Raw genomic sequence first — 16,693 nt, forward strand, 5'->3', positions numbered from 1 at the left:
CATAGTATAAAAAGGAAAAGTGCTTTATTCTGCATTTCAATTTTACATTGAGGTACGGAGGGCCTGCGCCAGCAGATATAAAGAAAAGCACAAGCGCTTACCTGATCGGAATAAATGCAGAGCACCAATTTTTTTAGAGTGACGGCTCAGTGTAGACATTCCCGCCCAATACATTACTTAGAACAAATTAAGCTCAACGATAGACGCCACACGGCGCCATGATTCCGCAAACGTGTAGCTTTCCTGCCCAGTTCTGTGTCACTCAAATGTCGAATCTCGCATTCCTACCGCAAGTACGGAACCAGATCCGCACCCTATGTTCACTCAGGTTCATGCGCCCCTACTAGCACCTCCTGAGGTCTGCTGACTTCGATGTGCGCAGCTTGCACAGGAAGCTTCGACGACACGAAGAGTCGCAGGGCTTCGCAAGCGGATCCTGTTTGGAGTAGAACCTGGATGCAAAAGAAGACAAAAACCTCAGTGCCGTGCCATGCACTCTTCCACATTCGTCTAGTCTAGTACTGTTTTCATTCCGTATACCTACGTCGCCTGTACAGCTTTATTGTAGGGAAGATTTGAACAGAAGTGGTCACCCATCAGTGAATGGCAGTATGATTAGCATTGAAATTAGCATTAAGCATTGAAAAAGTGCAACAGTAGAAAACAAACTATCAAAGAATAGAGTAACATTTGAACAAAACAAATCTCTACATGGCAATTAAAGTTCCGAGTAGTAAAAAAAATTAACCCTATAAGAATTCCAACTGAATTTCCCATATCAGACGCTCTCACACTCGTTCGAATTGTTATTCGTGTAAGAAATTAAGGAATATTTCAATAGATTAGAGCACTCATTGTATTAGCGTGACCGCTCCTAGATGCACCGTAATGATTCGAGCTAATATACAATGTTCCATCAACAAAACATTTACTTTTATGTATATTGTGATGAAATTTTAGTATTGTGATAGCCCTGCGCAAAGAGGTATCCAGTCAACCCATTCACAAATTTATCCACATATTCTATTTTATCTGTGATATCTCGTCAGCATCGATGCTATGTTACACATGCATAAGGTAAAACAGGTTTATAGCTAATAAGATTCAAACTTTTCATAAAACAAGGAGGCTGCTCATACATTCGTTATAAAAAGCGAAGGAGGCGGTAAGCTCTCGCGGCAATTAAGAAGATCTGGCCAAGCAAATGTTTCAGAGAACGTAATTCCAAGGTTTTTGTCAAGTTCTGTGCTCTTGACTGCAATATTATTTATGGTATTAGAACTGAGGTACTTGTTCCTTTGAGAAATGCACAAATTAGCATGGTCCGGTATCGAAAGTCATCTGGCACTAGTTGCATTGGATACACACTTCTTAAGGTACCCTGCAAACTAAACATATCGGTAAAGCATTTTACTGGTCGATAAATGACAGCTTAATGGCAGACATAAATGCGAATAAAACTTTTGTGTTATACTTTGGACCACTAAAGTGCACTAAGGAGAAAGTCTTAAACCTTGCGGATTCCTGGTTTTAGTGCGTCTGATTCTGTAAGCTGTGTGGCGCGACGTTCGAGAAAATGCCAAAACAAAGGCGTCGCACTGACGCCTTGATTGGTGTGACGCGATAGCGTTCCCTACCAGCCAACATATAAAGCCCCGCTTTAGCCGAGACGTATGAACGTGCCTGCGTGGAATAGGGATAACGTAAATGCAAGGGTCTTCGCAGGCTGATTCTATTACCCTCTCATATTACAGGATAGGCCTGAATTATCAGTGCCTGCCAAACGTAATGCCAGGATGCCCTACGTTCAGTTAGTGCTCGATTGTGTCAGGTGTCAGCTACGGCCTTCCACTCAACCAAAAAGTATTAAGGCCTAAGCCTTTATACGTCCCCCTTTGGGGGCATGGATCCAGAGTGGCCCACCTTGACCTGTGGTGGCCATCACCTTTGGGGGCATCACGTTTGATAGTTTATTTGGTTTCTTTCCTATACAGGAAAAAGCGATGGGAAGGCTGAAGGCTGCTAGCCTAACGAGGCCTTCCCTCCGCATACAGCTTCGGCAACATTACAGTGAGGCACTTTTAAAATACAATCAAAAACACTTCTGTGTGATGCAGACTTTCGCCATGGGTATAATACAAATACATACAAGACTTACTGCCGTACAGGTGTCAAAAAACAAAAAACAACAACAAAAGGATGAACACTGACGCAAAGCTCACTCATCTGGACAGGCATGCGCAGATAAAAAAAAAGTAAGAAAAGGTAACATCAAAACCAAGCAAAAACAAAAATCACGGTTTTACAGAGGTCATGCAATATTTGCAAGTAAAAGTCACTGGTGTCGAATTTCTCTCTCTATAACCAGTGCTTTTACAGTTTTTAATTCAATCTTTTCCTCAGATCGACATCATGTGGCAGTTCATTCAAAAGGAGTGGAATGAATTTGGTAATCTAAAAGTTGTTTGCCATAATTTATGAGCGTTCGAGGTTTTCTGTGCACTTGTCTGCCAAAGGTGAGTGTGTGTATGGGCAGGATTAGAGTTACGTGGAGTTTATGTTGTTGCACATGCTGAAATTACCTGAAATAATAAACTTCATCAGCTTTTAGTAAAGAGTACTTCACAAACAGGGGACCTGTTGACAAGTCTTGTGCGTGTCCAACATACCTTTCAAGTAACCGAAATACGCGCTTCTCTAATATTAGTAACCGGAGGTAATTTGTACTAGTTGTTGAGCCCCAAACCAATATGCAGTACGGAAGTCTGGAATAAAAGAGATTATAACAGAGAGAGATTTTCAACCACTAAGGTATAAGTGAACTCATTCTGCATAGCCACCCGAGAGTTGTACTTAGTTCTAGAGCGAGATTTTCAATGTGGGTGTTCCAAGAGAAGTTTTCCTGGAACCATACTCGCCAAACTTTTTGCTTCTTGTCTTGTTTAAGCTGAGTGCCACGGAAGGTGTTATGAATATGTTTGCTCATGGACTTAATAATTGGCGCAAATATAATTTAATTGGTTTTATCAGTATTCAACTGCAACTTGTTGGTACGTATCCAGGCGGAACGTGACTCTATATATTCATTAACGATCGCCTGCAACTCGGAAAGGGTGCATGCAGGGAAGAAAATATTCGTGTCATCTGCGTGCATTATTAGTCGGGGAGAGTTACGGATGCTACAGAGGTCATTGTGTAGACTAGGAATAATATCGATCCAAGAATAAACCTTGAGGAATACCTTGTTTAATTTTGTTTTTGCGGACGGTTCTTGGTTTATGCTAACATATTGAAGTCTGTTCCTGAAGTCGCTTTCTATAAGTTTAAGGGTGACACCGCGAGCACCATACTGTTTTAGTTTAACTAACAGCACTTCATGGCACACTAAATCGAAAGCCTTCCGTAAATCGACAAACCATGCTAACGTGTAAAACTAGTGCTCAAAATTACATATAATGACATGATGCTAAGAAGCGCGTCTTCTGTGGATTTACCTTTTCGGAATCCGAATTGCATGTCACTTATGACACTATATTTGGCGAATGATCTTTAAAGTCGTATATTAATGGCGCCTTCAAATAGTTTAGATAAAACAGGCAGGGCCGAAATTGGCCTACAGTTGTTGACATTGCCTTCCGCGTCACCCTTCTGAATAGGACAGATGCCAGCTATCTTGAATGAGTCAGGAAAAATACCAGTCTCAAACATTTTATTAATTATGTCTGCTATTACGGGGCATACGATTTCAGAGCCTTGCTTTATTGGCATCGCTTTAAATGAATCAAAGCCAGAAGAAACGTCATTTCTAACCCCATTATTCATATCAATAATTTTGCGAGGTGTAACTGGTGCTAGTACTATCACCACCATCAGCCTGACTATGCCCACCGCAGGTCGAAGGCCTCTCCCATATTTCTCCACTTCGCCCGGTTCTGTGCTAGCTGCATCCACTTGCCCCCGCGAACCTTTTAACCTCATCCGCCCACCTAACTTTCTGCCGCACCCTGCTACACTTTCCTTCTCTTGGTATTATGGAGTTCACTATTGTTGCGATGTTATCAACCACGTTATTTTGCTGTTCATCATTTTCATGAGCACACACAGCCCTTGTAGTGAAATAGTCGTTGATTGGTTTGGTTTGGCGTGTGGGGTTAAACGTGCCAAAGCGACTCAGGCTATGAGAGACGCCGTACTGGAGGACTCCGGAAATTTCGACCACCTGGGGTTATTTAACCTGCACCGACATCGCACAGCCCACGGGCACCTTGCTTTTCGCCGGCATCGAAAAGCCGCCGCCGAGGCCAGGATTCGATCCCGCGTCCTTGGGCACAGTAGTTGAGCGTCGTAATCACTGCACCACCCCGGCGGGGAAATAGTCGTTGAGGACAGTAGCTGCTTCAAGCCCGGTTAGTGTGCCTGTGGGTGTGACTATTTTGCGAACGAAACTTTTACTTTCTTCCCAGTTAAAATTTTTACTTCATTCCATACTTTCCGGGGTCCTTGCCTATTTGACAAGAACGTGTTCATAATATTCTATCCTGGCATTTTTAATTTTCCTATTCAGCTTGTTTCTACATTTTTTGAAAGTGACGAAAACATCTTCTCGCGTTTTCAAACTTTTATGAAATAGATAGCTCTTTTTTGTATTTTTTTAATATTACGCTGTTAATTCATACCTTCCGTGTTCGTTTGCACCGCAGCCTACTTAGCTGCGTAGGAAACGCTAGATTATAGCATATGTAAGTTTATCAAGGAAAATATTGTACGCCCTGTTAGGATCATCTTCTGTTAATACGCATGCCCAGTCAACTGCAGCAACCGGATTGCGAAAACGTTCCAACGACTGATCATTTATTCTGAGGATGACCCTGTTAGGTTGATGAAAATGTTTTACATGAATCGAAGGAATCAAACAAAAAGTTGGAAGGTGATCACTAATTTCAAACATCAGCAATCCAGCGGTACAATTTGTGATGCATACATGAAGCAAATATGCAGTTTTGGGTGTCATTCTAGTTGCTTCGACAATGGTGTTTATGCACGCGTAAGACGTGAATAATTCTGTGAGTTGTCTCGAAGGAGCATTGTGCGATAACATATCTATGTTGACGTCGCCCATGACTGCGAACAGCAGACCAGTGCCGATAAGATGCCGCAGTAAACCGTCTAGGAACTCCAAAAAATTCGTTTTGCTACCAGCGGGTGGCCTATAGATAACAGCAGCTACACACTTTTCCACACGTACAGTAAGGAATTCAACGTTGTTATCAGTAACAGAAAAATCAGAAAGCGCTTCATGCGACATACGCCTTTTGATGTACGCAGCTACACCACCGCCTCTTCCATGCGGCCTTACAATACCTTGGTAAGCATAGTTTTCAAAGAAAGGGGATTGTTCATGTGCTCTTAACCAGGTTTCTGTGAATAACAGCAAGTCAAATTCAAAGGGCAGTGAAGTAAGTAAGTCATGTAATTCATCTTGTCTATTTCGTATACTGCACCCGTTTAGGTGGAACACTCGCAACTGGTTATGAGCAGCCTTTGCCAAAGAATTGAAGGTGTTTATGGTATAGTAATAAGTTTTGAAAGCTGCCATCCTGAGTGGTCTGCTGCTTTGGTGTGTGGGCAGTCAGTTCCATTCAGTTTCCCGGGGACTTTTTTTCTAGATCAGTCACAGCACTTATTCGCAAAGTTGAAGACTGTTCATCCCTCCGAGCAAATATGTTCCCGCCGTTTGTCCATACAAACTTCCATCCTACTTCACGCTTTTTCTTTGTCGCCACGCGGAGAAGTTGTTTACCATGACGAGTAAGGTGCTCGTTCATGCACACTGACTCCGATGCTTCAAAGCCCAGTTATTTGGTGTCAATTCTGATTTTTATGGCCTTCTGTAGGACAGCGTGGCGCTTTGCACGTCGGACAAAACGGACAATAATATTTGTCCCATCCTTTCGTGAAGTCGCCACTCTTTGGCACACATCGATGTTCGCATCGCTAATTTCTTCTTCGCCAAGCGCTCCAATCGATTTAATTATAGTCACTGGCTCGCCATCAAGTGGCACTCCCTTGATCTCCAAACTATTTCCCTTCTGGTATTATTCCAACTCCTCGATGCGGCGTTAGAGTCGTGCATTGTCAGCCTTCATATCTTTATTTTCTTGAAGCAGAGTCTGAATATCAACTTTTAGTGTCTTTAGGTCTTGAATGCTATCCTTCAGTGTCTTAACGTCCTGCAAGCTGTCTTCGATTGCCCTGAGCTCAAATCTAAACTCCCGCCTTAAGTCCTCAATAGCTTTAGACGTTTCCCCTGGCATAATGCAGGAATGCCGAGAAAGAAATCCAGGTTACAAAATATGAAGCAGGAACATTCGGTACCTGTCGCGATTTGGGTGGCCGAAAAGTGTGAATCTTCTGCTAACGTACCATATTAGCAATGGACGTTGAAAAGGCATATGACAACATCAATCATGATGCAATCCTAAATGCCATTGACATGCTTCATCTCCCTCCGAGAATACGCACTTTTGTCGCATCATTTTTGGACGGAAGAAAATTTTCAATACGCGTCAGTGGTGACACAGTTGGTTCACTCGTTTCACTACATGGCGTGCCCCAGGGATCAGTATTGTCTCCGACGTTGTTCAATATTACTTTCATCCCATTGGCGTGGCGCTTACATGATATCCCTGAAATCAAGTTTTTGCAATACGCAGATGATATCACGGTATGGAGCACTCGCCATGATCGCCTAACTCAAGAGGCTGCACTTCAGTAAGCATTAGACGTCACCTCTGATTACGCATCCTCCATTGGCCTTCAACTTTCTGTGTGTAAAACTTCATACACGTCAATCGCCAACCGCTGGGGACGCCTTAAACTTACCTAAATCCAATTCGTCTCTGTCTATCAGGCACCTCAATACAAAAAAGTTCGATCCTGAAAATTCTGGGCTTAACAATTCACCAATCTGGATCAGCGACTGCTTGGCTTTGTCCGGCAAAAAAGCAAGCACTTCAAACTGTGAGTTTAATAAGAAGAATTGCACCTAAAACGGGTGGCGCTGGCTCGTCTGTTGCACGCCAGTTAGTGGGGGCGGTTCTGCAGTCACCTATTGTTTATCAGGCCCAGTTCCAGCATCTTACAAGAGCACAATGGAATCGCCTTGAAGCCGTAAATCGAGAAGCTATGAGGACCATAACATGCCTTCCACGACTCACACCGGTCGTAGCGTTACAGGAGAATGCGCTGTTCAACACCATCGATGAACTGGTGCAGCAGCGCCGTGATGCTCGCAGACTCAAGGCCACTTTGTCACATTCCACGCAAGCACTGAGGGCGTATGCAACGTCACACATTATTCTTGAGCCACCTGCGCCTGTTCTCCCTCTCTGGAAATTTGTACAGTTAGGAAACAACAAGCCAACTGATATCCGCAGACCAACATCTGCCAACTCGGCATCGTTGCTTCGCCAGAAATTTGAAGAGCAAGATACTCACCTGCCTTAAAGGGACACTAAAGAGAGAAAGGAAGTGGGTTTGCATCGATGGAATGCCAGTTCCTGATTACAAAAAGACCACTCTTACTGAAAACAGAGCTGTTATAAGGTAGTAAAGAAGAATAACAGAAATACAGGTATCGCCACCACAGCCAAACGGCCGAGGCTCGCAACTACAAATCACGTGACGCGCTAGGGATCCCGAAGGCTGACAAATGCGCATTACGTTGCATGTTTGAATGCGGTAGTACGTTTTTTCTCAAACATGATAACACGCTTTTATCATACGTAAGCGACGGCGAAAAGACAACGTAAACGTTGCAAGGCAAATACAAAAATATACTTGGAGGCGCCACAGGCGCCCACTTCAGTTTTGGTTGTGTTTCGGCTCAGGCATTTCGTGCGCATTCGGATAGTTTGTTTGAACCTGCAGCGCCTGAATTACGAGCTTGGAGCAGCAGATGCGCCTTGATGGTTCCCATTTGAGCATTCGGAGGCACCAGCGATCGAAATCCGCTACCGCCGACACGCTCCTTCGTTCACACTGCTGCGCCAACATATCGCCACCGTTGCCGCTTCGACTGCGGCCTGACCGCTTGACTGCAGCTACGTACGCCACGAAAAGCCTACATATGCTAAGTACCGAAGGAAAAACGCATTATCATTCAATTGTTCACTAAATGATCATGGCACATCTGACCAACATATGCTGCGCCAACAAGACCTTCAACGTGCTATTTGCATGCGTCGTAAACAAAAGGGGCATACTTGCCGCTCATACCAAGGAGAGCGTCGATATATATTGCGCTCGTCGCCCGGCGAAAAAAAGGGTAAAAAAAAAAAACGCCAGTAGCGGTAAGACTCGAACTCGCTACTGCTTGCTCCGTAACGTTCGGCGCTAACCGCTCAAGTACGCCGCGCCACGGGAACCTTGGAAATATTTCTAGTATTTATGTCATGGCCCCATTTACAATACAGTGTTTCTGGTGCCGGTCTAAAAATTACAACTTCTTGATCATCGGCGCATGCTGCCTGCTCTCACGTCTTGCAACTAATGTTCTGGATGCCTAGGCGCACTATATTGTGCACTGGGTCCATTTTAACATGTGGAATTTCACAGCGCTGGCAAATGTAGTGGCGCCAGCACTTCGGTCATGTTCTGCTACCGTGGACGTAATGTTCGCTGAACACGGAGCTGTAGCACAAACCTTGAAGGAAAAAAGTGCGACGAAGCTTCAGAACTGACAAGCGCAGCAGCGAGGACACTATTTTGCTGGTAACTAAATCTTATTTGTATGTAAACATGTCAGGATGCGTTGCAATGACCGAGGGCTCGGTTTGTTTATACACAGTGCAAGAAGGAGCGCAAAAGCTTGAGAAACATGTAAAGTATTGTGCATTACAAGCGCTCTATGTTTTTTTTTCTTCCTTTATGGGCCCATCGCTCGGTAAATTACTCTCTTATCGTTTTATTTACTTCGGCTGAGGCCGTCATTGCGAGTACGCTGTTGCCATGTTGGCCCTTGAGGGATGCGACGCCGCGGGCCGCGCCGGCTCGCTAGCTATCACGGAGTGTCCGCTTACGTCATAGTGTGCGTCACTCAACTCCAACTACGTAGTCGGAGGGCACAGTTTGAATTCGAGCGGCGGGAACAAGAAAAAACCTCAACTTCTTATCGCAATATCTCAGCAACTATTCGATTTTTTGCTGCCGGATATACGGCGACAGTGTCACCAAATGTAGTTTATTAGATTTTCATACCATCTTTGGCTGTCTTTAGTGTCCCTTTAAGATTCCATAGTAGTGTACGTGGATGGAAGCCTGCAAGGCTGTGAAGCCAAAACGGCATACTACTCTCCACGGAGATCTAGCCACTACGTGAATCAGACCACTACGTTTCAGCTTTCGGAACCACTTACATCTTTCTGCGCTGAGCTCGTGGCAGTTCAGGACGTACTCTGCTCCGTGGCTTCCATAACCATGCTCCCTACAGCCCACGTTGTCATCCGCACTGACGCACTTCAAGCAGTACGTCTGCTCCGACGTGTCAGCGGCTGCCCTAAAATTTGCCAAGACATCCACCAGCTTGCGGCGCGCATCCCACAGTCAATACGCATTGAGTGGGTCTCACGGGATCTGCTGCCTTCCTAAAGTCAAGCTGACTTAGCAACCCGCCTCGTGAACCAAGACGCATCAATCCCACGGCTCCTCGAAGTGGACGACGCTACCCTCCTTTTGTCAAGAAAGGAGGACCTCCGGCGCCGCACACGTGCACTTATCCCTCCGTGTGCGATATCCCTTCCCCGCGGTCTCACCTGTGCAGAGGAGGTTGCGCTTAGGAGGATCCGGGTCGGTGTTGCCCTTACACCAGCTGTCACTAGGACGTGGTCATACTTCCAGCACTTATATCCCCGCCCAGGGTGCCCGATCTGTAAAAACGAAGATATTGAGGCAGACATCCACCACTTGCTGTGGGACTGCCCAGCACTCAAACCAACCCGAATCCGGCACCTGAGCATAGCTGGCCTTTCAGCAACCAATCCTCCTTCATACGTCACTCGGACGCAGGGGCTTCATCATCGCTCACTTCTGGACTTCATAAAATCAGCCAACCTTTTTTCATTCATTTAATCATTTATTCATCCTTCATAACATACCCTACTGATGCCCTGAGGCAATAAATATCGATTAAAAAGAACGACAGTAGGAACTGTGAACAGGAAGAAGTGCACGAGGAACATTCCAGTCAGTGGCATCATGATCACTGCGCGTGCTGGACCTGACTGTGTTCGCTGCCGCTGTGTTCGCCGCTGATCTGCCCAGTCCTGCTGATCGAGTCCTGCTGATCTGCTCAATAAACCCTCAATCTTGCATTTGGTGGAGCTGCCGGTTAAGATCTATCCTCTCACCCTGGAACTCCGCCGCCGTACATTACCACCTCCTGCGGTGCCTGAGGACGTTAACCACCAAGCTGTACAAGTTGGCTCGGCCATCATCTCTTCCGGCTCCCTCCGCCAGCGAGACCCCGCCATCTTTAGCGGCACTGACGACCACGACGTCGAGGACTGGATCACATCCTATGAGCGAGTAAGCGTTTACAACAAATGGAACGCGGAAACGAAGTTAAGCAATGTGATTTTTTATCCCACCGGCATAGCAAATCTATGGTTTTGTAACCATGAAGCGGACATTCCATCATGGTCCGCGTTTAAAGCCAGCTTATCTGAAGTTTTCGGCCCTCCTGCTGTGAGGAAACTCCGCGCTGAACAGCGCCTGCGGGCGCGGTCTCAGCAGGTTGGCGAGAATTTCACGAATTATATCGAGGACGTCGTCGACTTGTGCAAGCGCGTTAACGCACACATGTCAGAGGCCGACAAGATCAGGCACATTCTGCAAGGCATCGATGACGATGCCTTTCAGATGCTGTCGGATCGAGATGTCCGCACCGTCGCGGAAGTGGTCACACTGTGTCAAAGTTATGATGAACTGCGAAAACAAAGGACCATAACTCGCGCGAACACCATGCACTCTGAGTCCCTGGCTGGCCTGACAGATGCAGGCGAACATTCTGCGCTCCTGCCACAAATTAAGAGCTTCACTCGGGAAGAAGTTGCTCAACAGCTCTCCCTGAAGTCCTACCATCAAGAACCTTCCTCACACCTAGCTCCCAGTTTGCGCCAAATTATTCAACAACAGGTAGCTGAATCTCTTCCTCCAGCCCCTCAATCCATGCCTGTCGCAGCGCCGTTAACATATGCGGCTGTTGCTGCGCGACCACCACCTACATATGCTCCGCCGCCACCTGCCTAAGTTCAGCCGCCTTCTGCGCCTGCGCGAGAACCTGCGGAGTTTATTCGACCGGTTCTAAGACGTAATCCCTGGAGCACGACGGATAACCGGCCAATTTGTTACAGTTGCGGGCTTGCTGGACACATTTCTCGTTATTGCCGCAACCATCTACAGGTGCGGCACCACCTACTCATGGTTCTGGGTACTGGTCTCCGACGCCTCAGTATTCCGCGCCTACTGAGCCTCCAGCCCGTCGTCAGTTCTCCCCAGACTTTTCAGCCATGTCCGACCGCCGTTCACCGTCGCCGCGACGCCGCTCTATCTCTCCGATGCGACGTCGACAGAACGCTTCACATGAGGAAAACTAGAGGCCGCAGTTCCTGAGGCGAGAACTGTGAACCAGTCGAACTTCTCAAGTCCGAATCTGTCGCCGACAAACCTTATTCAAGTTTTCGTCCAGGGTGTTGCTATCATGGTTCTAATTGACACTGATGCTGCGATTTCGGTAATGGACGCCAAACTATGTAGCACTTTAAAGAAAGCGAAGACGCCAATTGCGGGACTTTCGTTGAGAACGGCCAGCGCTCAGCCTATCAAGCCTTTAGCAGCGTGCACCGCTCGAGTAGTTATCCAGAATTGCCTTTATACGATTGAGTTCGTCGTGCTACCAAGCTGCTCACATGCTGTAATTTTAGGCTGGGATTTCCTCTCGCATCACGCTGCTATTATCGATTGTGCTCGAGCTGAAGTGGGGTTCACGACTGTGCTCGATGCCTTACCAGACGCTGATCAATCAAATTCCTGTGCTAAAGCCCTCGTCGCCGAAGATATCGACTTTCCTCCCCCTGCACTTCAGTGCTTGTTTGTGTCGGTTGTGCCTCGGTTAGCGATGACACCATTCTCTTCACACCAGCCCATACTTTCCTGCGCCGTAAGTGCCTTCCATTGCCCTACTGAGTGCTCGCTATTTCCGCTGGCCTTTCCATGTTATTGGTCTCTAACCCATTTAACTCGCCTACTGCTTTGCGCCATGGCGAATGCCTCGGAAGTATACAGTCAATCGCATCTCTTCTGATCTCTGAGGAACCTGACGACGCGCCGCACTGTGCCGTGACTGCGCTCAGCCCCCCTTCACCTGCGCCCGCTTCCCCTTCTACAGACTTGTTCCTCCATTCCATCGACGCCGATCTTCCTCCACAGCAACGCACTCAGCTTTTGAACCTACTACATCACTTTCGCTCCTCCTTCGACTCTCATCAAAGTTCTTTGGGTCAAACTTCTACAGTCACTCATCGCATCAACACCGGCACCCACGCACCAATGCGACAGCGCCCCTATCGTGTGTATGCAACCGAACGCCAGGCTATTGAAGAGAAAGTCAACCTAATGATCCAGAATGGCGTGATTCAGCCCTCAAGCAGCCCTTGGGCGTCACCTGTTGCCCTCGTAAAAAATAAAGATGGTTCTATACGCTTCTGTGTCGATTATCGCCTCCTTAATAAGATTGCGCGAAAGGACGTCTATCCTCTCCCACGCATCGACGACGCTCTCGATCGTTTACATGGCGCCGAGCTCTTTTCTTCCCTAGGTTTACGTTCCGGGTACTGGCAAGTTCCCTTGGAAGCGGCTGATTGCCTCAAAACTGCCTATGTAAGTCCCGACGGCTTGTATGAATTTACAGTTATGTCGTTGGGCCTTTGTAATTCTCCGGCAATATTTGAGCGGATGATGGACACCATTTTGCGTGGCCTAAAGTGGAAGACGTGCCTCTGCTATCTCGACATTGTCGTCTTTTCTGCTGACTTTGACACACAGCTCTACCGTGTGAAGCACGTTTTGACCTGCCTATGTGATGCAGCACTGCAGCTGAATATGAAAAAATGTTTTACCACCTGCCAGCTCACCATTCTCGGCCACGTTGTTTCCAAAGAAGATGTATCTCCAGACCCTGCCAAACTTCGTGCCGTAGAAGCCTTTCCCAAACCGACTTCCATCAAATATCTACGTAGCTTCCTCGGGCTGTGCTCTTACTTTCGTCGCTTTATTGGGAATTTTGCTTCCATTGCTGCTCCCTTGACAGAACTTCTGTCCGGCAGTTCCGTCCTTTTATCGTGGTCACCAGCGTGCGACGATGCCTTCAATGGTTTACGCCACATCCTCACGACACCGCCTGTCCTATGTCACTTTGACGCCACAGCGCTTACTGAGGTCCACACAGATGCTAGTGGTATTCGTCTCCGCGCTGTGCTCGCTCAGCGCAAATCAGGTTATACTGAATGCGTGGTCGCCTATGCTAGCAGTACACTCACGAAGGCTGAATCCAATTACTCTGTCACTGAAAAAGAGTGCTTAGCGATTATTTGGGCTCTTACTAAATTCCGCCCTTACCTTTATGGCCACCTTTTTGACGTAGTGACGGACCACCATGCGCTTTGCTGGCTTTCCTCACTGAAAGAGCCGTCCGGCAGACTGGCACGATGGGGTCTTCGCCTTAAGGAATATGATGTCCGCGTTGTTTACCGCTCCGGCCGCAAACATCACGACGCCGATGCATTTTCCCGCTGCCCCCTTACAGCTGAGGTTGCGAGCCTTTCCTATTCCGACGATTTCCCGCCATCGCTTCACATCAATGACATGCCGTCAGCGCAGCGGCAAGATTCTTGGATCAACTCTATCAACGATTTTATCTCCAATCCTACAGCTGCTTCTCCATCGCGTGTTCTCCGCCGCCATGCTTCCCACTTCGCCATTCGTGATAACCTCCTCTACCGCCGCAACTATTGTGCAGGTGGCCGCACGTGGTTGCTAGTTTTTCCCCGGCAGCTACGTTCGCAAATCTGTGACTATTTCCGCGCTGACCCGCAATACGGTCACGCGGGCGTCTTCAAGACATACACTCGTCTCCGGCTGCGTTACTACTGCCGGGGTATGTACACCTTCGTACTCAAGTACGTTCGCTCATGCTTCACCTGCCAACGTCGCAAGCCATCTCCTCAACGTTCCGCTGGGGAGTTGCTGCCGTTACCGAGCCCACCACACCTTTTCGACCGCGTCGGCATTGATTTGTACGGGCCGCTTCCCTACACTGCGGCCGGCAACCGCTGGGCTATTGTAGCCGTTGATCATCTGACGAGGTATGCAGAAACCGCCGCACTTCCATCTGCCACAGCGTCAGAAGTAGCTTCCTTCATTTTGCAGCGATTTGTTCTTCGTCATGGCGCACCTCAAGAGTTCCTCAGCGACAGAGGACGCGTTTTCTTGAGTGACGTTGTGAAAGCCTTGCTCACCAAGTGCAACATTATTCATAGAACCACCTCAGCCTATCATACGCAGACTAATGGCCTCACTGAGCGTTTCAATCGTACCCTTGGCGACATGCTGTCTATGTACGTCTCCTCCAACCACTCAAACTGGAACCTCGTCCTTCCGTGTGTCACGTACGCATACAATACCGCAACGCAGTCTACTACTGGCTTCTCTCCTTTTTTTCTCCTCTACGGCCGTCACCTCTCTGCTACAATTGACACCATATTCCCGTATCAGCCAGACATATCAGAGTATACACCTGCGTCTCAAGCAGGCATGTATGCGAAAGACTGTCGACAAATCGCCCGCGCATTCGCGGCTAACACCCAGTACCGCCATAAATCCAACCATGACAGCCAACACTCGACACCGGACTTCTCGTCTGGCGCTCTTGTGTGGCTGTGGATACCTTGCAATGCTCCTGGACTGTCTTCAAAATTTCTTGCTAAATATCATGGCCCATACCGAGCTCTGGAGCGCACCTCTCCGGTTAATTATGTGGTGGAACCTGTTACGCCGTCCCGTGAGCTAGGCCGGCGCGGACGCGTGATTGTTCACGTCCAGTGCCTCAAACCCTATTACGACTCTGCTGTCTTGCTCACGCCGTAAGTCGCCAGGATATCTCCCCTTCGTCTCGCGGGTAATTGTGAAGAGGAAAACGTGCACGAGGAACATTCTAGTACACTATAATTCCAGTCACTGGAATCGTGATCGCTGCGCGTGCTAGACCTGATTTTGTTCGCTGCCGCTGCGTTCGCCGCTGATCTGCCCAGTCCTGCTGATCGAGTCCTGCTGATCTGCTCAATAAACCCCCCATCTTACAGACCCATTAAAGGCTTTCTCCTTAATAACTCATTTACATCGGAAAAAATTAAGAGCACTGAAGAATCTGCATTGGAGTAACGCAAAAGCACGGACGCTGCTGTTGGTTGCTTCTAGTTGTTTAATTCACTTCTTGTTTACCAATTTTTGTCTTTGGTACTTCCAAATTGCGCGCAAATCCCTTTATATGCCTTTTTTTTGGCTCTACTTCCGGTTGCGTGACGTCACATCTTCTACATCTCATTATTTCACTTTTTGTTTATTCATTTTAGTCTTTGGTACTTTCAAATTTCGAGCCAATCCCTTCCTGTGCCCTTTCTCGGCTTTTATTTGAGTTACGCGACGTAACGTCATGACGTCACCTTAATTGACTGATTTAAATAACTATTTTAGTAATTGATGCGCCGTTCCCACAGCGTCGCTCCCAGTCGCCACCACCGGAAAACGAGGTGCCGCGGCGAATGGAGGTGAGGCCGCCGGAGGACAACAGCTACTCGCACAAGTACCTCCTTCCGTTACAAAGCTCAAAAATGAAATCCCTGTTTCGTTTGACGGCATTTCTACAAAGACGGTAGGGAACACGGGTGCGCATATTTCGGTTATAAGGTTAACATTTAAAAATTTGCCTGGACCCGAAGTCATGTTTTTGTTTAGAGGGAAATGCAGATGTTCATAACGTTAGTGGCGCTTTGTAGTACGGTATTGGAGTGTGTAGTACCAAAGCGTGTCTTGCTGGAACGCGTCTTTCTGCAAAACTCGCCGTACTACCCGCTCCATGCATGCCGTATATCTTGGTATTGATTTTCTGTGCATGAATGGCAAAATGCAGACTGCCGCACAGGCAAGATGAGTGCCAAAGCCCGCCTTTCGCCTGAGTTCTTTCGGAACCTCTTGTTTCTTAAGGTGTGCATTGCATGTGCGACGATAACGTTGTGCCTCCTATGTATATGCACTGCGTTCTGTCTTCGTGTTCTCGCCGTGCGACCGAGGCATTTGATGCGACCGAGACGCCTAGCTATTCGAACTGCGCGAGGACGTCTGATCTGGTCCTTCGTTATGTGGTGTCGGTAGCCCACTGCTGCACGCTTATTGTGTCCCAGTAATTGCACCACGCAGTTCTATATTAATTGTAACGAAGCCTCTTGTAGAGAAGACGTGCCAATATCAGTTGCTTTGGTTACGCACGTACCAGAGGGGCATGCCGCAGCATCTCAAGACATTTCTCTGCTGCGTGGAATGATTCGCAAATCATTTAATGCCACAGAGGCGACACAGAGGC

At 47.4% G+C, this 16,693-nt stretch overlaps 1 protein-coding gene across 1 annotated transcript in view; it reads right to left on the minus strand.

Moving 5' to 3' along the window:
- Window positions 1-240: 240 nt before the first annotated feature.
- Window positions 241-16,693, minus strand: part of LOC146194639 (sphingomyelin phosphodiesterase-like) — a 122,643-nt gene continuing 106,190 nt past the window's right edge. The window contains exon 11 of the mRNA XM_084596604.1: window positions 241-452. Within this exon, the coding sequence (XP_084452730.1) occupies window positions 344-452 (109 nt within the window). The 3' untranslated portion in view covers window positions 241-343. The remainder of the gene's footprint in view (window positions 453-16,693) is intronic.

The sequence above is a fragment of the Amblyomma maculatum genome, chromosome 3, assembly GCF_055883805.1.
Source record: "Amblyomma maculatum isolate TAMU_Amacu chromosome 3, ASM5588380v1, whole genome shotgun sequence".
Lineage (NCBI taxonomy): Eukaryota > Metazoa > Arthropoda > Arachnida > Ixodida > Ixodidae > Amblyomma > Amblyomma maculatum.